Source organism: Aspergillus vadensis (genome assembly GCF_003184925.1).
Source record: "Aspergillus vadensis CBS 113365 unplaced genomic scaffold BO88scaffold_21, whole genome shotgun sequence".
NCBI classification, from domain to species: Eukaryota; Fungi; Ascomycota; class Eurotiomycetes; order Eurotiales; family Aspergillaceae; genus Aspergillus; species Aspergillus vadensis.
In genome coordinates, this window is record NW_020292059.1 from 85,189 (window position 1) to 109,185 (window position 23,997).

At 53.5% G+C, this 23,997-nt stretch overlaps 9 protein-coding genes across 9 annotated transcripts; 5 read left to right on the forward strand and 4 right to left on the reverse strand.

The window, feature by feature from the left end:
* Positions 1-574: 574 nt before the first annotated feature.
* On the reverse strand, positions 575-1,160 carry BO88DRAFT_456158 (uncharacterized protein; the record flags this gene model as incomplete). The annotated part of the gene is made up of 2 exons (XM_025710911.1): positions 575-1,061; positions 1,144-1,160. The coding sequence occupies 2 exons, from the start codon at positions 1,158-1,160 to the stop codon at positions 575-577; spliced, it is 504 nt and encodes a 167-aa protein (XP_025560092.1).
* A 511-nt stretch (positions 1,161-1,671) lies between these two features.
* On the forward strand, positions 1,672-6,887 carry BO88DRAFT_393150 (uncharacterized protein). Its single transcript, XM_025705093.1, has 3 exons — positions 1,672-6,251; positions 6,302-6,490; positions 6,542-6,887. The coding sequence occupies exons 1-3, from the start codon at positions 1,962-1,964 to the stop codon at positions 6,695-6,697; spliced, it is 4,635 nt and encodes a 1,544-aa protein (XP_025560093.1). The 5' UTR covers positions 1,672-1,961; the 3' UTR covers positions 6,698-6,887.
* A 169-nt stretch (positions 6,888-7,056) lies between these two features.
* BO88DRAFT_427817 (putative tRNA-specific adenosine-34 deaminase subunit Tad3) lies at positions 7,057-8,697 on the reverse strand (the record flags this gene model as incomplete). The annotated part of the gene is made up of 3 exons (XM_025709039.1): positions 7,057-8,422; positions 8,488-8,539; positions 8,601-8,697. 3 exons carry the CDS (start codon positions 8,695-8,697, stop codon positions 7,057-7,059), a joined length of 1,515 nt encoding a protein of 504 aa, XP_025560094.1.
* Positions 8,698-9,424: 727 nt separating this feature from the next.
* Positions 9,425-11,080, reverse strand: phoB (regulatory cyclin phoB). Its single transcript, XM_025701301.1, has one exon. The coding sequence runs from the start codon at positions 10,739-10,741 to the stop codon at positions 9,515-9,517; it is 1,227 nt and encodes a 408-aa protein (XP_025560095.1). The 5' UTR covers positions 10,742-11,080; the 3' UTR covers positions 9,425-9,514.
* A 1,246-nt stretch (positions 11,081-12,326) lies between these two features.
* On the forward strand, positions 12,327-16,050 carry BO88DRAFT_115313 (armadillo repeat protein). The gene is made up of 3 exons (XM_025701303.1): positions 12,327-12,975; positions 13,053-14,758; positions 14,810-16,050. Exons 1-3 carry the CDS (start codon positions 12,675-12,677, stop codon positions 15,800-15,802), a joined length of 3,000 nt encoding a protein of 999 aa, XP_025560096.1. The 5' UTR covers positions 12,327-12,674; the 3' UTR covers positions 15,803-16,050.
* Positions 16,051-17,522, forward strand: BO88DRAFT_115314 (putative fructosamine-3-kinase). Its single transcript, XM_025701304.1, has 2 exons — positions 16,051-17,239; positions 17,299-17,522. Exons 1-2 carry the CDS (start codon positions 16,299-16,301, stop codon positions 17,393-17,395), a joined length of 1,038 nt encoding a protein of 345 aa, XP_025560097.1. The 5' UTR covers positions 16,051-16,298; the 3' UTR covers positions 17,396-17,522.
* A 169-nt stretch (positions 17,523-17,691) lies between these two features.
* Positions 17,692-18,884, forward strand: BO88DRAFT_393164 (uncharacterized protein). The gene is made up of 3 exons (XM_025705094.1): positions 17,692-17,816; positions 17,863-17,867; positions 17,939-18,884. Exons 1-3 carry the CDS (start codon positions 17,704-17,706, stop codon positions 18,652-18,654), a joined length of 834 nt encoding a protein of 277 aa, XP_025560098.1. The 5' UTR covers positions 17,692-17,703; the 3' UTR covers positions 18,655-18,884.
* A 318-nt stretch (positions 18,885-19,202) lies between these two features.
* BO88DRAFT_346636 (putative cyclin) lies at positions 19,203-20,697 on the forward strand (the record flags this gene model as incomplete). The annotated part of the gene is made up of 5 exons (XM_025703344.1): positions 19,203-19,537; positions 19,603-19,684; positions 19,745-19,873; positions 19,927-20,254; positions 20,312-20,697. 5 exons carry the CDS (start codon positions 19,203-19,205, stop codon positions 20,695-20,697), a joined length of 1,260 nt encoding a protein of 419 aa, XP_025560099.1.
* A 1,191-nt stretch (positions 20,698-21,888) lies between these two features.
* Positions 21,889-23,824, reverse strand: cds1 (phosphatidate cytidylyltransferase). Its single transcript, XM_025701305.1, has 4 exons — positions 23,493-23,824; positions 23,038-23,410; positions 22,184-22,977; positions 21,889-22,119 (listed from the first exon to the last, which is right to left on the reverse strand). The coding sequence occupies exons 1-4, from the start codon at positions 23,649-23,651 to the stop codon at positions 22,084-22,086; spliced, it is 1,362 nt and encodes a 453-aa protein (XP_025560100.1). The 5' UTR covers positions 23,652-23,824; the 3' UTR covers positions 21,889-22,083.
* Positions 23,825-23,997: the final 173 nt, after the last annotated feature.

The window sequence follows — 23,997 nt, forward strand, 5'->3', positions numbered from 1 at the left end:
TATAAGATGATTACCATATGCACCGTGTTATCAACGACAATCCGTTTCAGCACACGACAGGACAAGGAAGAAGATAGTTATGTACATAAAAGGCCCGCAGGTTACACCGGAGAATTTTCCCCACGAAGCCACTCCATACCAGGTCTTTCTTCAAGGAGGACATATATAATATGCATCATGTATGCAGCTAGCTGCAAGTCCACCGCGAATTTCTCTATGTTTATATCGACGTCCATCTCGACTTTGGACTTGAACAGTAGAAGAACAGGAGAGAGGGTGCAGAGCAGAGAAGAGAGGAGGGGAGGTGAGGTGGTGATGTGAGAGTGAGAAATGAGAAGATATACACAACAACATGGGAATGCCGATCTCTTTTAACAAAGAAGAAACAAGACAAAGACAATGAAATGGAATGAACAGTGAGGGGCGAAGTGAGAATCGAACCACAAAAACAAAAACTAAACCATATAAAATCTAAATCCCTCCATATCACTCACTCACTACCTCCATCCCCCTCTCCTTTTCCCCAAACCCACCCAATATAAAGTATATAGATATAAGCAACACTCCCCTAAATTTACAACCTCACCTTAACATCCACACACGGCAACGTCCACTCCCTCCTCCCCAAAAGACTCCTCAACCACTCAAGCCCAATTCCCGTCCACTCATCATGCGCGGAAGTCGTCCCCGTCCCCATCGACGACGCCGACGACGCCGCCGCGGCTAACGTACCATTCAGGGCGAGTCTGCGTTGCGCTTCTTCGACGACGGCGCCGGCAAGGGCCTTGGTGGTGCTGTTGACGGTTTCGAAGACGTAGCTGGCGAGGGTTTCGTTGACGGATGATGATGTGTCTATTGTGGTTGTGGAGTATCGCGGAGAGAACCAGTCACCGCGGAGATCGAAGAAACATTTATCGGACCAGTGACAGGACGAAATGAAGAGGATGAGGAGGAGCGCGGAGCAGTAGATGCAAGGTCGGTGGAGAATGTAGGTTAGGGTCACGAAGGAGATGATGAAGAGGGGAGAGGCGTTTGTTGGGATGAAGAGGAGGGGGAGCCAGCTATATTTTGTTTCATTTAGTATATGAGTTTGGAGAGATCGGTATGGATGGGTTAGGTGGGCTTGCTTGCTTGCTTGCTTACCTCCGGAGACAGAACATGGTGCTGGTTTTGGTTTTGGTTTTGGGGGGTTTGTCGGTGGTCGTTTGGGATAGTGCAGTGGTTGGTGAGGGTAGGTATTTGGACGGGATTGCGGCAATGATGTCGATCGGTGATAAAGTGGTTTGGTTTGGTTGAGTGACGGTGACAGTGACAGTGACAGTAAGAGTAAGAGATGGTGGCGAGGGAAATGTAAGGGAAGGGTACCGGTAAGGTTGTTCGAGGTACCTCACTTCCGAGGAGGGATAGTTAATTGGTGAGGTGTGAATTTGAACTGTGAGTGAAACTGATGTCGGTGAATTATGACTCGAGTATAATACTTTGTACTGATGATGATAGTATTTATGGTTCGTGATTCTTATTCCTTTCCTTTTCCTTCATCCTTTTTCCCAATACATACAGACATTTACCATACCTGACCATACAAGCAAGCAAATCAGCCACACCGCCTGCCAAATTCATTAGCCACAAAAACCTCTCCGCCGTTCATTTCTTCCGCTTCTCGCTTCGACTCGCTCTTCGCCGAGCTTTCTCTTCTCTCTTCCTCTTTTCCCCTTCTTCCTTTCCTTCTCCCTTTTCTCCCCCTTCGTTGTGTACTATAGTCAGTCCGTCCTTTTGGTCTTCTTGCTTGTTCTGCTTGCATTCCTTTTTCTTTTCTCCTTCGCGAGTCTGCCTGCTCCTTTTTCTCGCGTTCTCTTTCCTTTGCCTCGCTTGTTGTCTCTCGAAAGAGAGCTTCTTCGCACCACCTTTGGAGCTTGAATTTCGTTTGGAGGTCGCCTCTTCCACCCCGGCGAGTGACAGAAATGTCCACCCCCAATGATCTTCAGGCCCTTCTGGCCAGCATCAGGCCGCGCCCCTCGCCATCGGGCACCCCTGCTCATGATGCTCCCATGCAGCAACAGCAGCAGCAGCACCCCGGCCAGTACCAGCCTGCTTACCGCCAGCAACAGCAGCAGTTCCAGCCGCCCTATGACGGCCAGAGCTACCCTCACCCTCAACACCTCCACCACCACGGCTACCGTCATCCATCCGTCTCGTCGAATATCCATAGCCCGTCGCCCGTTAATACTCCGCCTCACCATGGCTCGGATATCCTTAGTCCCAACGTTTCCACTCCGCGTGCGGACATTTATCCCCAGCAGCAGCCGCAGCGGCAGCCGCATCATCAGCCCTTGCCGCAAAACCCCGACCGTGCTGTCAACCTGTTGAACCTCCTCAAGTTCAACCAGCCTCCGGCTGCTCCTGCTCAGCAACAGCAGCAGCAGTCGCCCGCGGTGATGGCTGGGATCGATCAGCCCAAATACCCCGAGGCGCGTGCTGCTGCTCCGGAAGAGGCTTCGTCGGGCCATGCGAGGAACATCTCTGCGTCCGACCTTGTCGCGTCGCTCTTTGGACAGGGTCAATCCACTGCTCCACCTGTTAGACCGGCGGGTACTCACCCTGGTCAGCTTGGGGCTGCGGCTGCGAGTCCCGGTGTGGCGGAGAGCTCCTCTTCTGCTGCTCCGACCGCAGAGAATACTCAGGAGATGTTGCTTCGTCTGCTGAACCGCCCCAAGCCCGCTCAGGACGTGTCGGAGGGTCCTGTGAGACCTGTCTCCCAGTCTCCATCTACTGTCTCTCCCATCAAGTCCCCCGTGCCGGAGGCAGAGTTGAGAAACATCCTTCAGCCATCTGGTCCGGTTGTCGGAGAGTCGGCTGCCCGTCCGGAGGAGCCTCTGTCTGGGAAACTGGACAAGCCTACCGGAAAGGAATCGATGTTTACTTACGTCAATCCATTTGAGCAGCTGGCTGCCGCCTCCCCTCGAGTCAAGTCTCCTCAGCCCAAGTCTCGGAGTGAGAGTCCAGCCATGGAAATCATGAAGAACAAGAAGGTCAGCATTGCTACCAAGGCTGAGAACGCGCCGGCGCCCAACCCCGTGGAGTCCACCGAGGATAAACGCGCCACATCGCCCGTTCTGGCCGAGGAGCAGAAGGAAGCTGTTACGCAAGTGGTTGACAAGCTCGTGGAGGAAATCAGCCGTGAGGTGGATACTGCTGCTTCCAAGTCTGCGGAGCAGCAGGTGTCTCAGATCGCGTCAGCTCAGGAAGAGAGCGCCCAGGCAGTTATCTCGTCTGTTGCCTCTCACCTGCGCGAGACGGCGGCTGAGGCGAAGGAGGACACTGAAGCTGTCAACAACAAGACCGACAAGGAAGAAACTGAAGGCGCCGCCCCGTCCGCTGCTCCGAAGGAGACTTCTCAGAGTGGTAGCGGCGATGCGCTGGCCGACAGCTGGGAGAGCGCGGAGGACAGCGCTGAGAAGGAGGAAGAGCGTGTCGTCTCCGTGCATAACTTCCCTCTGAAGCCCTTCATCTCCATCATTGTCAAGGCCCACACTGGGAAACTTGCAACTCTGCGAGATGACGGCATCATGGACATCGCTCGGCTTAAGAAGGACTTCGACCAGCTTGATCGCTCTTTGACGTCCGCTACTTCCGACTACATCGTCTATGCATTGGCAAAGAATGGAGGCATGCGTATCATTCGCCAGGACGACGGAAGTGACAAGCAAGTGTTCCGCTCCGCTCGTGACCGCGTGTTCAACGTTGCTGTCTGTACTTCGCAGGCGGTAACTGGCCGCAGCACCGAGGAGCAGGCGCTCCTTGGTATTGGCGTGAGCGGTGCAGTGTACTGGGCCTTGATCTCGCGCGCCGATAAGGATCTTTTCGAACTGGACGCTCTCGAGAGCGAGAGCCTCATTTTCCCACCATTCCCGGCCTCGGACGAGAACACTTCGGGCGGCCAGCTGAAAACGCGGGCCAAACGGAGCTCTCGCCATCCTGGTTTCTTTGCCATTGGCCGTGGAAAGAACATCTATGTTGTTTCGCCACAGGCTGCTATGAACCCCAGCTATGGTGTCGCAGGCCCCCAGCGCGTCGTCAACACTGAGAAGTTCTTCAAGGAGCGTGCTCTGAAAATCTCGACCGGCAAGGCCGGCAAGGACTTCATGTTTAGCGACGACGACACTGTCATTGCCTCTCTTGACAAGACCGGCCGACTGCGCTTCTGGGACATCCGGGAGGCGATTAGCAATCCTGCCTTCTTTACCGCTGGGCCTGGTCCGGCTGAGGTACGAGTTCCATTGAACACTTTCGTTACTGGTTCCCCTACCGAGAAGTCGTGGCCCACTTCGGTGCTCTTCATCGACAAGCTGCGTCCCTATGTCAAGTCCATGGCGCTTCGTTACGTGCTGGTGGGTCTTAAGCAGAACCACACCCTGCAGCTCTGGGATATTGGGCTGGGCAAGGCTGTGCAGGAGCTCAAGTTCCCCCATGAGAACGAGTCGGACGCCATCTGCAGTGTCGCCTACCACCCTGCGTCTGGCATCATTGTCGTCGGACATCCCACCAGGAACTCCATCTATTTCGTCCACCTGTCCGCCCCCAGGTACAACCTGCAGGCTATGTCGCAGGCTTCTTTCATCAAGCGCTCGGGTGAGAAGGATAGCAGCCTGCCCAAGCCGGAGTCTACCGCATGCATGAGCGGCATCCGCGAGATCTCCTTCGCTTCCAAGGGACAGCTGCGCAGCTTGGACCTTCTCCCGGTTACTAAGAGCGCTGGCGACGAGAACGGCTTGTTCGAACTCTACGTTATGCACTCCCGCGGAGTGACGTGCTTGAACATCAAGAAAGAAGACTTGGGATGGACCTCGGACAACAAGATCATTCGCCCTGTCAATGCCTTGGAAGAGGGCCTCATCGACATCGCTGAACTGCAGACCTTCCCCACATATGTTGCAGACGAGCCTTCGGTCAACGGTGATTCTGCCCCTACTCCTACCAAGCCTGCAGTCAAGGAGATCGCCAAGAAGATCCCTGAGTTGAACACTGAGGCTGCCGCTGCGCCTGCCGCCGCCGGTCCTAGCACTCTGCGTACTCAGTCGCCCACCAAGTTGGTGACGAGGAAGCCCGCCCAAGAACAGCCTGAGCCTGCTACTAGCACCGACAAGGCTGATAAAAAGAAGAAGAAGAAGAGTGCTGCGGCAGCCACCCCAACGGGTGAGCCATCCGTCAAGGGCAAGGAGCCTGCAACTGGAACTGAGCCCATCACTGGTGACTTTGTTGCATCGATTCAGACTCCTGCGAGTGCTGAACAACCCAACGGCGATGCACAGAAGGCATCTCTTGCACCTACCCCCGTCTCGGCTTCTGCTCCCTCGGCGCCCTCTGGACCTGGCCTGGTGGCTGTTGACTCTGCGGCTGTTCTGAGTAAGCATTTGGAAGCCTTGCAGAGTGCTGTGTCATCCGAATTCAGCAAGAGCCTTGGCCGTGAGGTAGAAGGGCTGTATCAACGCTTCGATGAAGAGCGCCGTAGCTGGGATGCGGCCTCGGCAGCCAAGCAGGATCAAGTGCTGCGTTTGGTCTCGAGCACTCTGTCTGACAATGTGGAGAAGAATCTGGCTCGCATCGTGTCGAGCAACATCCAGACTGAGGTTGTGCCTGCTTTGAGCGATATCACTACCGCTGCTGTCAGTAAGCAACTCAACACCCTTATTTCTCAGCAGATCGGAGGTGTTGTTCCCCGTGAACTGCGCCAGGCCCTCCCTGAAGCCGTCACTCGCGCCGTCCAGCACCCCGATCTGATGAGAGTCTTGTCGGATGCTGTGGGCCAGAAGCTGGCTAGCCAGGTAGAGAACGAGGTCTCCAAGGCTGTTCATAACACCGTTGCACCGGCTATCCGGAACGTTGCTGCGCAGTCTGCGGAGAAGGTTGCCAGCTCCATGGAGAAGCAGATGCAAGCCCAGGCAAGACAGTTCGAGCTGCAGCGTCAGAATGACGCCGCCAAGATTGACCAGCTCACTTCTCTCGTGCGAGAACTTTCTGAGACTGTTTCTTCCATGGCGACGGCACAGACCCAGCTCCAGGGCGAAGTTTTGCGACTCAATCGTGCCCTGGCCTCCCCGGTGGCCCAGCCGGAACCTGTGCAGCAGCAGCAGCAACAGCAGCAGCAGCCTGTTGCACCCGCCGTTGCCGATACGAGAACTCCTGAGCGAGTCGAATTGGAAGAAATCGCTGAACTGATCAACGCGGGTCGGTTCGAAGAGGGTTCAGTCAAGGTACGTCTTTATTTATGTACTGTTTTAGAATTCTGCTAATTGTGATGTAGTGGCTCCAATCCGCCCAGCAGGCCGACCTGTTTGACAACCTGTTTGTGCGCCTGAATCCCTCCTACCTGACCAGTCTTTCGCCTATTGTCAGTCTGTCTGTCGGCGTTGCTGTTACTTCGTCGCTGCAGACCAACATCATGCAGCGTCTGACATGGCTGGAAGTGGTCCTGCAAACGGTCAACCCGATGGTATGTATAATCACCTGATCCTAATGTTAGCCAATACTAACAAGACACCAGGACCCCGATATCCGCGAGCTTGTGCCTAGAATCATGGACATCCTCAGCCAACGGCTCGAGGCGCTGTACATGTCTGTTGCCGAAACCTCGCCTCACGACCCCATCATTCGCAAGATTGCGCCTCTGTCGCGCCGTGCCCGGCTTCTGCGGGGATGAATTGGAAAAGAAGAAGTTGCAGAACAAAAATGGTCTACGTCCTGGTCTTTGATGAAATAATGCCTGGATGAGTAAACGCGGAAATGTCTAGCCGCCGCTTGCTTGCATATGAGATGCGAATAGTTGGTTGGTTTTATGGAACCAGTCATTGATTTGATAATATCTTAGCTTAATATTATGAATGACGAGGTTAGCATTTGCTGTTTGGTAGATTTATGTAGATGTAGCCTTCTCATATGCTTTTTTGTGTCCATTGGTTCACGACTTGGTAGTTATACTAACAAAACTACACCCACTCACCCATACAACGCCCCTTTCACGACGCCTATACCATATGCATCTATACCCACACCACAAAATCAAGCATGAAACGCCACTCCCAGCTCAGCACTCCCCTCTCCACATCCCTGCTCCTCCACAAACTCAAACCCCAACGCCCGCCAATTCAACTCCTTCCGCCAATGCAACCCATAATACTCCCTTTCCACCGACCCATCCTTCCCATCATCCTCATCCTCATCCTCATTTCTATCCTCATCTTCCTCCGCAGGAACCGGCCCAATCACCGGCTCCGACGCCAACCCACCCGAGACCATCCTCCCCGAGCGAGGAAACACCACAGCCCGAAAGCGCGAAAGCAACAGACCCATACTGCAGCAGATGCACGGCTCATGGGTCAGGTATACGTCCAGATCAGTGCAGAGGTATCCGCCTTGAGAGCGGGGACGGATGCGCGATGTAGATGTTGATGCTGATGCTTGTGTCTCAGTGTGAATGTGGATAGGCTGTGCGGAGGTTTCTGTAGTTTTCTGGTATTTCTCCGGTGGGGGGACGGGGGTGGATTCTTTTGATTCAAACTCGTGTTCGGGGTCGGTTGGCTGTGTACTAGTAGAAGCAGTGGCAGTACTGTCGACGTCTGATTTAGATAGGAAGTATCTCTCCACGTCGGTAAGACAAGGCCGGTTTGTAGCTGATGAGCCTGGACGGTCTTCGCGACGTTTACTGGCGATGAGGTCCACGGCGCGCATTAGGGCGTGGAGTTCGGGCCCGCCTTCGTGGTCGGGGGAGTAGGTTGTTGCGTGTTGGTTGGGAGGGTTGGGGGTTTCTGTGTGAGTGTCTGCGCGCGAGTATCGGCCGTCGCCGGCTACTGCGACGATGGCGTCGGACCAGTGGATTCCATCATCGTTGTCATTGTCGTCGGGTGCTGCTTCTGCTTCGAGTTCTGGGTCCACGACGACGGCGCCGACACGGCGGCCTAGACCGGATCGCTCTGCCTCGTCTGCGACCCTTTGCGCTAGAGCGAGGTACCGGCCGGCTTTGGGCTGGATGGAGTCGCGCGCGCGGGCGAGGATGTGTGGTGGCGGGGCGATCATGGCGCGCGGTGCGGCGGGGTTATAGACGACTGGCCACATGCTTTTGGACCATGCGTCGGCTTGGACGGGGGTGAGGGGTGGTTGGAGGGGGATGCGGATGGTGTGGAAGGTGAGGGGGCTGCTGTTCTCCCCCTCAGTAGGGTTTGGGGGCGCGAATGGTGATAGAGCATCTTGGAGGGACTCGATGTCAGGGAGAGGCGGAGAGATGAGCACGAAGATGGTTTGCGCGGGCGAGGATCCCTCGCGCAGGAGGATGGGACGAAGGTGTTCGGGGATTTGGTTGTGCTTTGCGAAGCGGCGGAGGTGGCTGAGTGGTTGGGAGGAGTCGCGGGGGAAGCGGGAGTCCAGGACTCTGTGTTGGCGGAGACGCAGGTGAGCTGTGAAGGAGTGAGGTGTGTTTGGGAGTGGAGAGCTCACTTGATCACTTTGGAGGCACATTTGACGTTGACTTCCGTGACGTAGGCATCGGCTGGGGGTGAGGTTAGATGCGTGTAAAGTTGGCATTGTGGGGTATTTTGGGCATGGCGCACCGTAGTCTTCGCGGGGACGTGTTTCTTGGACGGTCCGGATTGCGGTGACTTGGCCCTCGAGGGGCTTGATGCCGCGGAGAAGCTCCTCGACGTCCATTGAGTTTGGTGGTTTATCTCGCGGGGGAGATGGCTTTTATGGCGGGGTTGCGGGTGGAGGAGGGGCAGGTAAACGATGGGAAGGGAAGAGTGAGGATGGCCGATGTGTCCGATCACGGCATTCTTTCAACGCGAATATTCAATTTGGCGGAATCAGCTGCGCCGTATGGGTCGAGATGTGAGAACGGCAAGATGAAGCTGAATAACTTTCCGTCTGGATGCACGGGATTGCAGACCCTGTGCCCTAGGACCTAAGCCCTAGCAGAGAAGATGGATTGGGACTAGAGGAGTAGGAAAAGACGTCATGTCATGTTTCTTCACGGGTAAGCAAATACAGCCAGCACTGTCTTTTTCGATGACGCCTAAACCACTCGGGGTAACGGAGCGGGCCCAGCGATGGGTCGAGTGGGTGGAAACATAGTGGGCCAATCGATCCCTCTATCGTCCGAAAAGAGTGAAATATATCATGTATTGTGAATGCTGTACAGGGTGTGTATACGAGTAAAAACCAGACACGACACTAGAACGAAAAAATTCAAAAGAAACAAAGACGAGAAAAAGTAAATCGAACAACACCAGCCATAAAGGATATCGATCGCTCCCCGCCATCATAATATGCAGAAACAACATCAACTCCATGTCCGTGTATGTGTGATATGTACTGGTACAAACACATCGTCTTCCCACAAACTCTCCAGATAGTAGAAGTAGTAATCCATAGCTTGCGCCATCCAAGCCCAGAAATATATGCAATCGATCTAAATCTTCATGCGTGGCTCGCAAGCACCTCAAATGTCGACGTCGGAGAAAAGAAAGGATCAACTGTCACGTCCGATCGCATATCCATCACATCGCTCGACCAAGCTCTTGTAGTAGTCTACAAGCACTTCGGGTTCGGGCACGATGCGCCACTCTACGCGGAACAGGAACTCCAACTCAAGCAGAGCTAGCTCGGTCATGGTGATACCACCCACCCGAGCGTAGGTTTTGTTGGTCCAAAAACTGTCGCTTAGACCCTTGCTAGCTACCGTGGCGCTCGCAATGAGGAATCGATGAATCGTCAGACTGGACACGGTGAAGGCGGGGTATAGAGCACAGAGCCGATCAATGTAGTACACCATGCTCAGAAGGATCGGAGGGGACAGCGTAGCATGGGTGGTGAGTCGCTGGAGGTAGTCATGCACCGAAATTCGCGGCGGCGACCGCGAGTGGAACCGAGTCAAGCGACCTTGATTCAGAGGGATCTTATCGTTAAACCGGATCAGCTCCATCAACATGCTCGAGATCAACACAACGATATCCCGAGGATCCGCCAGCTCGTATCGCTCCGGCAGCAACTTGACTGCCGGAACGTCCGGTCGCATTCGTTTCGTCTGAGAGCCCTCGAGGTCAGCGTGAGCTAGACCCGCGGCTCGCTCACCACCGACCGGAGGGTCGTTCGGGCTGTTACGTTTGTTGGACCCGGAGCCAGCGCTGTTGGGGACTGGCATTGGGGAAGTCGATGTAAATTGGGCACCTGAGGCGGGAACGGAGGCTGCAGGTACGGTCGGGACAGACACGTTATTGGCAGGACGATCCTGAGCAGGGCGCATGGGATTGGAGGCGGGAATGGCGGCGTCAGCAGGCGGATGAGACGTGGTGCTACTTCCGCCCCCAGAGGAGGTCAGCCCGGCGGACATGCGACCGCGAGGGATATCCCCTGAGGGCCCGGGAGGGGATGAGCCAACGGTATGCCGGTTTAGGGCCGATCGAAGTTCTTCGATGGCCACCCGAGAGGATTGCGGGTCGAAACGAGAGTTGGAAGATGCAGCTGCAGCAGAAGCGTGCCCGGCGGGCTCATAATGCTGACGCGCAGGCTGTCGTGGATATGAAGTGTAGGAAGAAGAAGGGGAAAGTTGGGAATGAGGGGACGGATGAGGGTGCGACTGAGAATGGGGAAGGGGATGAGAATGGGAATGATGAGTGGTAGTGGTGGTAGTAGTGGTGGTGGAAGGGGAGGGGGATGGTCGCAGGGCGGCGGACGGAGAGGGCGACGAAACTAGCATTTCCGCCCAACGAGGCCACCACGTGGGCGCACGACTGAACGACGTGCAACGGAGCTGGCAGACGCTGCGAAACCTTGTGCTGCTGCGAGGGGTGAAGGTGGCGTGCACAGACGCATCGTGATCTGCGGGGGAGAGAAAGGGAGAGGAGCGAAAATATTCAGCTCTTCAAGGGATGGAAGGAGGCTGAAAGGCGGGGAGAGAGAGAGGAAGAGGAGAGGGAAAAGGGAGAGAAGGGAAAGAAAGTGGAGGAGGATAGGGATTAGAAGAAGTAAAAAAAGTACTAGTAGAGAGCAAGGAACTCCGACGAGCGAGAATGAATATACTAACAATGACGCCGATCCAGCAGAGAGAGGGGGTTTTCCATTGGGAAAATTTCTCGTCGAACCGGCCCGTGTAAGTTTGACAGTAAGTAAAAGGTGAGTAAAAGTCAGTATGGGGCAGTACGAGGACGGTTTGATACGCAGGGAACAAAGCAGGGAATCCCGCCCTGCGTGGCCCCATTCACCAATAGGAGTTGCCGCTGGTCGGTCTAATCTCGGTTTAGTGCCCGCCGTATTACAACTCCCCTGTTTTTGACGCATCTCGGCAAAAGATCCAAATTACTGCTTTGTACTTCGGACTCGCTCTTCTGCTGGTTCTCAAATAGGAGATAGATACTCAATTGGGTACAGTGCATCCATGAGTTGGAAAGGCGGAGACTTTTTGACACTCCCGGGACGATCTTATCATGGCTTATGGAGTAGACCACTGCTACTCAGAAGGGCCTGCTCTGTATTTTACTACACTGTGTCTGTATATATACTTAGCACTAGTAGTCCCGTATGGACAGTAACTTGGCGTCAGGTGATGGTGACACAGACCTATCAATCTATCGATTCCAGGGGAGCAAACGAGGCGAGGAGCTGCATCCCTTTTGGTCTATACGCCAAGAAGCTTCTCTCCTGTCCTTCCGAGTTTCAGGGAAACCCTTTCTTCTTCATTCATCTCCCGGTCACTTGCTAGAGATCATGCGATACTGCATACCAATCTACCCCCATCGTCCGCGCTTCCGTTTACTACTAGTAACAACTACTCCAACTCCTCTCCAACTCCCACGAAACCCCCAAGCAGCAGCTTCTACTTAGTGACACCATTGCTTCCCTTCTTCCCCATTATTGAAAGCCATAGTTCATGATGCATGTCTCCTTACGGCTCATGATTGATTGCACCCCTTGTTCGGCAGTCGGGACACGATCCTCAATACCAAGGGAAACCTGGGTTACTAGTACTAGTACCTCTTAAGACTTAAGAGACCGCAGCCAATACTGATAGGGCTGAATCACATGATGGCCCTGCTGTGTCCGGCGATAGATGAATCAGCAATGTCAGCTTACTACGCAACTGCAACCATCAGGTGACATCACCTGACGGCTCCGGCCGAAAGCGGTAAGAGGCAATGGCTCCCCCGGGCAGCAGGACCAAAGTATCACCACTAAGTCAACGTCCAGAAGCTCCCCCCAATCTCCCCCAGTCCAGCTCAAACCCCAGATCCCTTGGTCGCGGATCTCGTTCTATCTATTTTCGCTCTCCTTCATTCCGTACATAGCCTGTACTGTTTGCTATTACTCTGTCTTATTTGCTAGACCTTCTCGGAATTTCATTTCCTTGTCTTGTGGTACTAATCCGGTACTTTCACCACTCATTCCAGTTGCAACGCCATTACAATTCACAATTGCTTAACCATCGCCTCCGGCCAGCTGGCGATACGCACGCAACCTTCCCTCTGGTCAAACACATCCTCGAATCTTTTATCCTCCCTATCCCCCCATACATTGGCCTGATTATTCTTTCTCTTATTCCGTACCGAAAAATTCCACGCGATCAGCTTGACCCTCTTAATTCTCCGACGTAATCCATCCAAGATCCCTCCCGCGGGAGGCGGCGATTGCGCACTATGACTCGCGCCTCGGCCCCTCCACTCCTACTACAACTACAGAATGCAGAAACGTTGTCTGCCCAGGCAGCTGCCCTACGAAGCCTCAAGAACGAGACAATTGGTCATGACCAGCGCAAAGAGTCCTGGATTCGATGGGGGATTCTTCCCGTGTTAGCCAATATCCTGGCCGCCCGGCAGTCTCCCGGAAAAGGCACGGCTTCCGCGGAGCTCAATGGGGGCTCCAAGCTCCGCTATCCTACATCGGAGGAAGATGAAGCTTGTCTTCAAGCAGTCATCATTCTGGGCAGTTTAGCACAAGGTATATAAATCCACACTCTGGTCAATCGGGTACTTTACATGTACTCTATCTCGCCACGGGAACTGATGATCGAGCAGGCGGTGCGGCCTTCCTTTCCCCCATTTTCTCCAGCGGTGTTCTACCGGCCCTTCTGTCCATCCTCTCTGCGCCGGGGTGTCCCTCATTCTTCGTTCTGCCTATTCTCCGAACCCTTAATAATGTGGCGGATCGACTGCCGCTCCAAAGTCAACAGCTATCGTCCAAGGACACCCGCTTGGCTGATCTGCTCTTCTCCAACGATCACATTGGCTGCTTAGCTCGTATCCTCGGCCAGGAGTATGAAAGTCATCACGATCAAGCGGCCATTGAACTTACTGCATCTCTGGTTGGAAAATTATGCACGGAGGAGATCCACAAGGCAATCCTGGCGGAGTGCGGGGTTTTAGACGCCTTGGCTGTGAAGGTAGCTTCTTTCATCGTTGCCCAGGGCTTCGTGCTCCCCGGTGCGGAAGCACATGTGCAGGATACAGGTGCTCTCGGTTCTCTGCCAGCCCCTGCGCCAGCAGGAGCTAAACTGGCACCAATTCTTCGCGCCGTTACGGTCATAATCGAGCATTCCAAGTGGCGCGCAGAGCACTTTCTCTCGTCCCCCGGTATACTTACTGTGTTTCCCAGGCAGCTCCCCGAGTTTGCTCCGACAGACATCAAGAAGGGGCCATGGGGCTCAACTTACTTTTCTGGTTCCGCTGTTCCCCGCCATGCAGGCGCAAGTCCCTTGGAACACCTTTTGCCATCGGTTCCCTTGTCGCAGAGCAAGTCACCGGCGAACACTCCCAACTTTCCGCCTTTAGGCCATCAGGGTACGACGCACCGCCGACACAGTCAGTCTTATTCTACGCCGATGTCGGCTTACGATCCTCCAACCTCTGAAGACGAGGAAAATCCCATCATCCCGTGGCTCCTGTATATTGTCCGTGCGGAAGGTGGTATGGTTCGGTTGATGGCGGCTCGTCTTGTGACCGTCCTTTTTCGCTTGGGGCTAACTAAGAAGCGTCGGGTCTCGATGCTGTGCTACCTCCTGATACCGATCTTAATTCGGATGCTTGATAAGGACTACGAACTGAACGGCGACGATGGTGTACAATACGGGGGCTTGATCCCTTCAACTGAACGTCTTCGTGAAGAGGCCCCGTTTGTGTTGGCTACCCTAGTGATCGATGATTTCGAGCTGCAAAGGCATGCAGTCGATGGCAATGCCATCAAACGACTATCTCAACTGCTCAAAGAAACATACAACCCAGTCCAGGATGTCACTCGTCCCATGTGGCATGCCGATGCTGAAGAAAGCATCGACAGTTCCCCCGACACCTTGCCCGCAGAGTGCCGCCTGGGTTCCCTGGGCTTCTCTCCTGTCCACTGCCATATCATGCGATACCGGGAGAATATTCTCAAGGCGCTAGCAGCTCTAGTCCCTTTCAAGGATGAGTATCGCAAGGCTGTCTGTGAGAACGGCGTGGTACCGTACATCATCGACTCACTGAAGCCGTGTTCGGACGATCAATCGGCGGACCCGTCAGGTCCTAAGAATACCGCTTCGCATGGCAACCCGACTTCAACCCTGTTAGCTGCATGCGGTGCCGCGCGGATGCTGACGCGCTCTGTCAGTGTTCTGAGGACGAGTATGATCGATGCCGGGGTGGCGACGCCTCTCTTTGTCTTGATTAAGCACCCCAATATTGAGGTGCAAATCGCTGCGACACAGGTAATATGTAACCTAGCTTTGGACTTCAGTCCAATGAAAGAAGTAGATTCTGCCATCCTTCTGCCACATGAGAGAATGCGCTAACAGGCCTAGGCGATTATTACCGCCGATGTTCTCCCCACCCTTTGTGAGCACGCACACTCTCCGAACACCAAGCTTCGCATTGAGTCGCTATGGGCGTTGAAACATGTAGCATATAATTCCACCAACGACGTTAAGGTGAGAATTATTGATGGCCTGAGCCCCGCCTATATCCGGCAGATTATCACCCAAGATCCGACCAACGCATTGGCCAAACGAGGGATGGATGAGGAGATGGACAACGGTTCCAACGTGGGGATGGGCCGAGCCAACTCAGCAGGGGAGCAGGTAGACCTGCTCAACCCGGTTGATAACGCCGCTGGGCAAGATGAGGACATGAAGATGGCAGACACAATGCCCCCGTCCAAGATGAGCCTGGATATGTTCCTTCCGGATGCCACGAGACGGCGCAAGTTGGCATTGCACGGTAATCTCGATCAGACAACCCAGGCCCGGCAGGATGATATTGCAGTACAAGAACAGACCTTCGACCTGTTGCGCAATATCATCTGCGGGCCCGGCGCAGCCGAAATGATTGATCATTTGTTCAAGGTGATAGGACAGGACTTGATCTTGGATGCGTTGGCGGATAAGCTCCGGCCCCGGTCGATCCAACTTCCCCACCGGGGGGAGTCGTCAGCGCACCGGCCTCTGAGTGTTCCTACCGAAATTCTGGTGTCAGTTACCTTTGTCATGATCCATCTCGCTGCGGGCCTTCCGTGGCACCGCCAGCTTCTGGTGTCACATCGGGACTTGCTACGCTACCTAATGGGGTATTTCAATCATACCCATCGTGAAGTCCGCACCAATTGTGTGTGGGTGGTGATTAACCTTACATACAAGGATGATGCGAGTGAGGAGGAAGGGTGTCGAGAACGGGCGTTCCGGCTGCGAGCGATGGGAGTCATGGATCGGCTGTCCAGTCTTGGGGATGATCCCGATCTGGACGTGCGGGAACGGACACGGACGGCCCAGGATCTGGTCAATCACTTGACGCACACATAGTGAAAAAAAGAATATTCATGTTAGGCTAGCCATGCATTCGGGTGCCTGGATTCTGCGGACTATTTGGACTGGATAAGTGGAAACCCAGACAATCTGGGAGGCGTTCGAGGGGTCGTTGTGTACAAAGCGTTGGTTTACTCACGTAGACGGTGCTTGACCTGCACCAGGAGACTCATTCATTCCTACTGTGTGAATTCTGCTCGTGGCACTTTGGGCCCTCTTCTTATCTTTGACATTTTATCCTCCCATCTTCCACTGTGAAAATGAGCAATTCTCATTTTCAGGCATCCACAACGGATTATCTTATCGATAAGATAAGGTCCGAGCGACGTCATCGGAAGGCCTGCCCGCTGAAATCGTTTCCGGCCAATCTTCGCTGCTGTTTGTTTTCGTCCTGGTTTCCCCTTCTTTTCCGTGGTCCCCCTCTTTGTTCTCCTCTCTGTTCCTGACTTTGACCCTTGTTCCATCCTCCGTCGCGTGCGTGCTGATTGAGACGATGGCCCCCGTGCCTGCCACGCTGCTGCGTGCCCTCTCCATCCCTGACCCCGCCAAAGCCAGCCTGTCCACCGCCGGTCTGGGGTCGGGCTTCACAAACACTGGTGCAATACGAGCCACAGTTCCCCGCTCCGATGGCTCAGGGGAGGAAGAACGTCGCTACTTTGTCAAGACCTCCCCAAATGGCGAGGCTGCAGAGGAGATGTTCCGTGGGGAGTACGAATCACTCAATGCGATCGCGACGTCCGTGCCCGGTTTCTGTCCCCGAGCACTCGCCTGGGGCCCGCTGGAGGAAAGCACTGGGACAAGCTTCTTCTTAGCGACTGAGTTTTTGGAATTAGGAGGAGGTGGCCGTCGAGGTCGAGGAGATACATTAGCCCAGCGATTAGGCAAATTACATTCGACGCCAGCGCCCCCCGACCCTGCAACGGGACGACGTCGATTCGGATTCCCTGTTCCGACCTTCTGCGGGGACACCAAGCAGCCCAACCGCTTTTGCGACTCGTGGGCGGACTTCTATGCCAACGAACGGCTGCTCACCATCCTCGAGTCATCGGAAACCCGGAATGGTCGTGATGCTGGCTTGCGGGATCTGGTGGAGCGGACGGCGCGGACAGTGGTCCCTGCGTTGCTGCGGGACGGACACTTAGGCTATGACAGGGACGGGAATGGACAGGGCATTATACCTGTCGTTGTCCATGGGGATTTGTGGAGCGGAAATGCAGATCGCGGTCACATTGTGGGTAGCGGTCGCAAGGATGACGAGGAGGTCGGCGATGTGGTCTACGATCCGTCGGCATGCTACGCACACAGCGAGTATGAATTGGGGATAATGAGAATGTTTGGCGGGTTTGGATCGGCTTTCTTCACAGCTTATCACAAGATTGTGCCGAAAACCGAGCCAGTGGAGGAATATGAGGACCGTGTGCGATTGTACGAGCTGTGAGTTGTCCTCCTGGCTTTCGGTCTAGAACTGCGACAAAGAAGCTAATCAAACATAGATACCATCATCTGAACCACCATGCGATCTTTGGAGCCGGATACCGATCGGGCGCTGTATCTATAATGCAGAAGTTGCTGAGGAAATATGGGGATTAATGTTTGACCCGGACAGAGTAGCTGCTATTGAGCTCGTTTCTAGAATGCCTTGAGATGCCATCTACGTTGATTGTTCTCTGCTCGTTAATGGCGACATTCATGCTGGTATCACATTTGAGCTATTTTCTACTCTTATCTTTAGTAGATTACCATTATCACTACTTCACTGTAAGCATATCTGTCCCTTACCGCATGCGGGGTTGTGATGCCATCAATTAATAAGCCCATGACACCATCCCTTGAGTATAAATAAACAGCCCCCGCCGCCCACCGGGTTATCCCATCGTCAATTCCACATCCATCTCACAATGCCCGTCCCCGACGCAGACGTTCACCCCGAAGCTACCGGTGCAGCTAAGGCACTGGTCGACCGACACCAAGCCGAGCAGCCATTGAAGCTGTATGCCGGCTGGTTCTGTCCGTAAGTCTCCCCACCAAAGTACACCATTTTGGGACTTTACTAATGCCTTCGCAGCTTCGGTATACCTCTCAACCCTCATACCTTCTCACTACGGCGGTCGTAATCAACTAATCAATTTTCAGTCCAACGTGTTTGGCTTGTCCTCGAAGAAAAACAAATTCCCTACCAGTACATCGAGATAAACCCCTACCACAAAGAACCCTCCTTCCTCGCCCTCAACCCACGAGGCCTCGTCCCCACCATCTCCGTGCCCGACCCCTCAACCAACACCTCCAAACCTCTCTACGAATCCACCGTCATCCTCGAATATCTCGAAGAAGCATACCCAAACCACCGGCCTCTCCTCCCCTCAGACCCCTACCAGCGCGCACGTTCCCGCATTTGGATTGACTACGTCACCTCGCGCATCATCCCCACCCTGCATCGCTTCCTCCAGTACCAGCCCTCGACGCGCGGAATCGAGGGCCTGAACCAAGCCCGTCAGGAGTTCCTCTCCACCTTGAAGGAATGGGCTAAGGAGATCGACTCCACGGGTCCGTATTTCTGGGGCTCGGAGGTGTCGCTCCCAGATCTGGTGCTCGCGCCGTGGGCGTTCCGGCTTTGGGTGTTTGATGAGTTCAAGGGCGGATTAGGGATTCCGAAGCCTGGGGAGGGAGGGGAGGATGAAGAGGTTTGGGAAAAGTGGAGGAAGTGGTTGGCGGCTGTGGAGGGACGAAGGAGTTCGAAGGAGACGACGAGTGAGGCGGTCCATTATCTGCCTATCTATAAAAGGTATGCCGATGATAAGGCGCAGAGTTGGTTGGCGAGGGCGACGAGAGAGGGGAAGGGGGTTCCATGATTTATGATCAATGATTCCATGGGTATATGAAACGAGAGATTCATACTATCACGCTGTGTTTTGGAACTAAGTATAGTCTCAACAACCTATATACAGACTAGATAGTCTGCTACTACTCATGTGAGCTTCTAAAGGGAAATGGCTAGAGGTATTCCGGGTACTCAGTTGGTCTAGGCTACATCTCACCGGTAATTCAATTAGTCCTATCAATCAAATCCCCTCCAGACATGGGAACCAAGTTAACCTGCGCTAGCCATACAATATGGTGTTCAAGTAGATAGGATAGGTATTGATAGTAAGCAGAGATACTTCAATACCACTCCTAAGCGAACAGAAAAGCTAAGTGGGCCGCTAAGCTAGACTCCAGATTGTAACCATGGCTAGTAATTAGTACCCACCACTGATTTCTGCTAGAATGAGAGCAGTTTGTTTGAATTACAATAATGTCGAGATGTTCACTGTTATGCAGCTACACCGGTTAGTCATCATACCATACTGAGTATCGTAATTTATGTATTGTCATTCTTCTTTGAAAATGCGCCCGTCACATGACCAGCCGGCCAATGGCCGTCGTCGGCTCCATCAGCATCAAGAAGCATCCCATCAATTCCATCCCAACCAGAGTTTCCCTGTCCAGCCATCGCTCATATATCAATATCCCCAGCATGGCTCCCGACAAGAAGGATGAAGCATCCTCCCCGGATGCTACCATCCCCGACCCGCCGCCCATCCACCCGTCCTTCATCCAGGTAGCCAAGCCGTACATCTTCGAGCAGACCATTCAGCGATGTATTGCCGCAATGGGAGTCAATCCGCTGCGCGAAGAATCCCTTCGCTTGCAAGGCGTAACCTGGATCGATAATGTCCGCCGTGTGCTCTACCTGTAGGTGTCCATGTGCCGGATTCTCCACTGCTTCCCACGCTCAAAATAGCTAACCAGGTAGTTAGTCCGATCCGCACTTTCAACACGGCTGTGGTGTACTACCACAAGTTCCGACTCGTTCATCCTGACAACGAGTATAATTATATGGTACATCCCACTTCATGCCCCCTATTGTATCACTGAACGTACTGTTGACTTTGGATTCAGGACGCCGCTGCAGCTGCGCTCTTCACTGCCTGCAAGATCGAGGACACGTTGAAGCGGTCCCGGGAGATTGTTTGCGCTGCGTACAATCTCAAGCTGCCGCCGCAGGAGCACATGGCTCCTGATAATCCGGTATGCTGGTACTTCTGACCTCTCTCTCAGAAGGTGCATGCTAATAAAGGCAGGTCTTCGAAGTGCACGCTAGAGGCATCATCGGCCTGGAGAGACTGATGCTGGAGGCATCCGGCTTCGACTTCCGGACCCGTCATCCGCAAAAGACGCTTATCAAGCTCGCCCGACAGTATGGGCTAACTTCGCAATCGGAGGTCTCGAACCTGGCGTATCGCATCTCGCAGGATCTCTATCGCACGTACGCGCCCATCAAGCAAACGACCTCCACCATGGCCTTCACCTGTTTGGAATTGGCAGGGCGGTTACTTGACCAGCGCATCGAGGCCGTGGAGCAAGGCGTTGACTATGCGAACTGGAAGACAAGTCGCGAGGAAGTAATGGGTATGACCGAGCCCGCGTTCCCTGCACTGAAACTCTCAAGGCTAACCCAATCGAAAGAAACCCTCTTCGACCTCCTAGAACTGTACACCCACAACCGCGGACACACCACCGTCGGCCCCCATTTCCCAGCGGATCGCTTCCTCACCGTCCGCATTCCACTGAACACCGAAGCCGAGTCCCAGAAACTACCCCGGTACACGAACTGGGTTCCGGAACCTCGCGAAAGCAAGGCCACGAACGGCGACAAAGCCGCGAAGGACGCCACCGCTAAACTGCACCCTCTCACTCCTGTTGCCGCTAATGGAGATCGTCCCAGGGCTACTGAGAAGGGCCGCGACGGCGCCGTGCGCTTCATGCTGGATCCGGAGTGTGCTGATGCCGAGAAATCACACGTTGCCGCGTACTTTAAAGTCGAGATGGAAGAGTACGAGGTTGAGGAGTGAATTATTTCAGAAACACACACTCACTCAATTTCTCATATATCAGATGGATATTGGTTCGTGTTCCAGCTGCAAGGAACGTGCATCGCTCTGCATGTGTTACTGAACGTAATGCATCCTGCATAGAGGCCCGTCTCGTCTGAGCAGGCGGGGTGAATCACCGAGCATGGTCTTTACCCAACGGATCTCACCCAGACGAGCAGCACATCCGCGCTCTGCTCAGTCGTTGATCGAGTGATGGATGGCCCTCGGACAGATATCTTCAAGCGACAAGGTCGGAATGTGACTCCTGGTGAGCAAGCCCACTGGTGGGTTTTACGTGCGCCGTGTGCCGGCATATTGAGTACGGGAGACACTTAGACAAGCCATCCAAGTTCCTGGTTGATCCTGGGGATTCATTGGAATTGATGACGGAGGGTCACGAGGAGGATGGAAACAGTCCATGAGAATATGGCTACCTATTTATAAAACTACTCTGATGTATCAACGCATAGATAGAAGACACAGTGAGGAATATACTTGATGCAATGTATATTACTATCTATCTTTACGATCAAACTTCTATTGTTATACGTTGTACGTTAGTAGTATAAGTGTTATGTAGTGCAAGTGCAGTCTGGGTAGCTAAGACGTGCATTTTGTAACTATTTATGCTGAACAGCAGGCGGGTAAATGTTGAGATTATAACAGAGATATAACATGACGGTGACACAGTATAAACTGATTTGTCGTTTACCTTCTTTATTGTCCTGTTTCTTACATTATAACACTCATTTCTTACCGCAAAAGTAGAGCATACGAGAAGAATACAGTATTCGGGAAAGAACTTCAACGAAGAGAAAGAGAGAGAGAGAGAGAGAGAGAGAGAGAGAGAGAGAGAGAGAGAGAGATGGAGGACAGGAATAAAGAATGATAAGATGACTATAACTACCATAGTATGTGTCATGTCAAAGTCATGTTGCAGGGTTCGATATCTCGTATCCGCGATTCCCAGCTGCATTCATTCCAACCCTCACCCTCCATTTTTCACCTATGCCTGATTCCTGCTTCCCCCACTTTATCGCCTTTGAAATAAAACATGTATACACCAATGAACAACAACCCCCAATGCAAGAGCAAGGAATAGTAAATATAAGTAGCGAAAGCGTGACAAATACATGCATGCATGCAGGGTGCTGCACATTTCCAAAAGAAAGAGCTTCCCGGTGCGGTCCTCACGAGTGAGAACACCTCCCGGGAGGCTAGAAGACGTGATTAGAAAGGTGTATAGATGGGACATAGCTCATTTTTTACCCTCAACAGCAACTATAGAGAGAGAAAGAGAAGGACAGGATTTTCGTCACGGAGATCCGTCGGATCAAGGGTGGGTCGATACATCATACCTCCGCTTTAACGGCGGAGCTCGGTGTTGATACAATCAAGGATCTGCAAGTAGGTAAAATGCTTTAGTTATGATTCAAAACACAGACCAGGTATAAGGCTGGCTTACTGTTTCAGAGACAGTACCCTGGTTGTACAGGTACTTGCTCAAGCCCCGGACGACCTCGAGCTGCTCCTCGACCGTCAGGCCGTTGATGGCAGCTTCAATTACATCTCCGACGCTCGCCTTGAACACCGCGATGAAGCTGTGGTAGTACATGTACGAGAAGAAGCCCATGATGAATTGGCAGTCCATGCGGTCAGTGATGCCACCGTGACCCGGGATCGACTCGCCAAAGTCCTTGATCTTGAAAGTACGCTTGAGACCGGAAGCGAAGAAGCCGCCAAAGGGAGCAATGAGGGAAGCAAAGGTGGCGAAAATCAGAATGTGGAACTGGATGGGCTCGATATGGAAGGTCTTGTGCATGCCGGTCCACTCCGGGACATGGTAAGGCTGAGGCACGAAGGCCGGGTTGGGCGAGCATTGAAGACCCGTCAAGACGTTGGCACCCAGATCATTGACGGGGCAGATGAAGTACTTGTAGCGCATCAGGATGTTGGTCATGAAGTAGCCGAAGATGATGGTGCAAATCCACGCGCCAAGGAAGCCCTCGACTGTCTTCTTGGGGGACAGCTGGATAAGCTGGGTGCGACCAAAGGTGATACCGCAGACGTAGGCAAAAATATCGTTCGTGATGACGAGAGAGGCGGGAAGGAAGAACCAGATCATGCCCTCGAGGATGTTGTTCATGACAAAGTGGGCCTGAACGACGATCAGGTAGAGCGCCATATGCGTCCACGCGAACTGGGTGAACTGAAACCGGTACTGTCCTTTCTGCAGGGACGCGACGAAGAAGACGAAGCCTAGAAATAGCTATCAGCAAGACAATAGGCGAGGATGTACGCGCTAAGAGATAAACTGACCCATAACATAAAGCGTGAAGCTAATGAAGCGGTGGTGAGTAGCTAGAGGCAGCAGCACCCGGTCCACCAGAAGCACATGCTTGAAGTAGTAGATGACGCTCTCTCCGTATAAGAAGTACATGGTTGTAGCCAGGAAGTACCAATTCAGCGACTTGGTGAAGCGGAGGTTTTTCTCCTTACTGGGCACGTTGGCAATGGCGATAACCTCCTTGAACGAGATGATCTGAACAGCGGTAACGATGCCGATGATGTAAATGTGGCCGGAAAACATGGCCACGAAGAAGCCGAAAATCATCACAAAGGTCCATATCGTACGTGTGATAAAGGTCTGTTTCTTCTTTTCGTAATCGGACAACTGGGGTTTCTCGGATTTCTGAGCGTCATGTCAGCTTTTGTCTAACAGGATTTAAACAGCTTCACGGGGGTTTCCGGGAAGCTCGCAGTAGCTCTCTCACCTCCTCGGGAATAGTGGCAGGCGCGGTGACGCTGCCATCTTTGGCCGGGCTACCGGGGTCGGAGAGGACATCGCTGGCATCAGAGATGCTCAGGCGACGACCTTCAGAGGAGTTGGACATCCGACGTGGAAACCTGACGTTCCGACGCGATTTGGACATGACGGAAAGTTATGTACAGGGGAGCAGGGGAGAGCGACGGAGCACGGCGGCTTCTCGAGTCGTATGGCTGCGGGGAGAGTGATCAAGCTCGGAATTTGACCGACCAGGCGAGACGCGCGAGCGCAGGAGACAATCGAGTTTAGTTAGGAAAAAAGGGAGACGAGACGGAGCAGGCGAAAGAGCAATGATCGTCGTCTAGCGAAAATTCATGTGAAATAATAGCGACCGGGGAACAGCGGGATGGAGCACGAGCGGTGGGCAACTAAAAGTAAGTAGTAGATCAGATCCCCAGGAGGAGAAAAGAGCTGAGGGTCTTGGAGACTATGCGAACTGCTGTGGATCCGGG

Bases quoted from the DNA above. Each gene is read 5' to 3' on its own strand.
- cds1 (XM_025701305.1), bottom strand. From the start codon at position 23,651: ATGTCCAAATCGCGTCGGAACGTCAGGTTTCCACGTCGGATGTCCAAC. The intron at 23,411-23,492 runs GTGAGAGAGCTA...CATGACGCTCAG, and splicing joins CTGCCACTATTCCCGAGGAG to AAATCCGAGAAACCCCAGTT. The intron at 22,978-23,037 runs GTCAGTTTATCT...AGCTATTTCTAG, and splicing joins CTTCACGCTTTATGTTATGG to GCTTCGTCTTCTTCGTCGCG.
- BO88DRAFT_393150 (XM_025705093.1), top strand. From the start codon at position 1,962: ATGTCCACCCCCAATGATCTTCAGGCCCTTCTGGCCAGCATCAGGCCG. The intron at 6,252-6,301 runs GTACGTCTTTAT...ATTGTGATGTAG, and splicing joins TCGAAGAGGGTTCAGTCAAG to TGGCTCCAATCCGCCCAGCA. The intron at 6,491-6,541 runs GTATGTATAATC...ACAAGACACCAG, and splicing joins TGCAAACGGTCAACCCGATG to GACCCCGATATCCGCGAGCT.
- BO88DRAFT_115313 (XM_025701303.1), top strand. From the start codon at position 12,675: ATGACTCGCGCCTCGGCCCCTCCACTCCTACTACAACTACAGAATGCA. The intron at 12,976-13,052 runs GTATATAAATCC...ATGATCGAGCAG, and splicing joins TCTGGGCAGTTTAGCACAAG to GCGGTGCGGCCTTCCTTTCC. The intron at 14,759-14,809 runs GTAGATTCTGCC...TAACAGGCCTAG, and splicing joins ACTTCAGTCCAATGAAAGAA to GCGATTATTACCGCCGATGT.
- BO88DRAFT_393164 (XM_025705094.1), top strand. From the start codon at position 17,704: ATGCCCGTCCCCGACGCAGACGTTCACCCCGAAGCTACCGGTGCAGCT.
- BO88DRAFT_115314 (XM_025701304.1), top strand. From the start codon at position 16,299: ATGGCCCCCGTGCCTGCCACGCTGCTGCGTGCCCTCTCCATCCCTGAC. The intron at 17,240-17,298 runs GTGAGTTGTCCT...AATCAAACATAG, and splicing joins CGTGTGCGATTGTACGAGCT to ATACCATCATCTGAACCACC.
- phoB (XM_025701301.1), bottom strand. From the start codon at position 10,741: ATGCTAGTTTCGTCGCCCTCTCCGTCCGCCGCCCTGCGACCATCCCCC.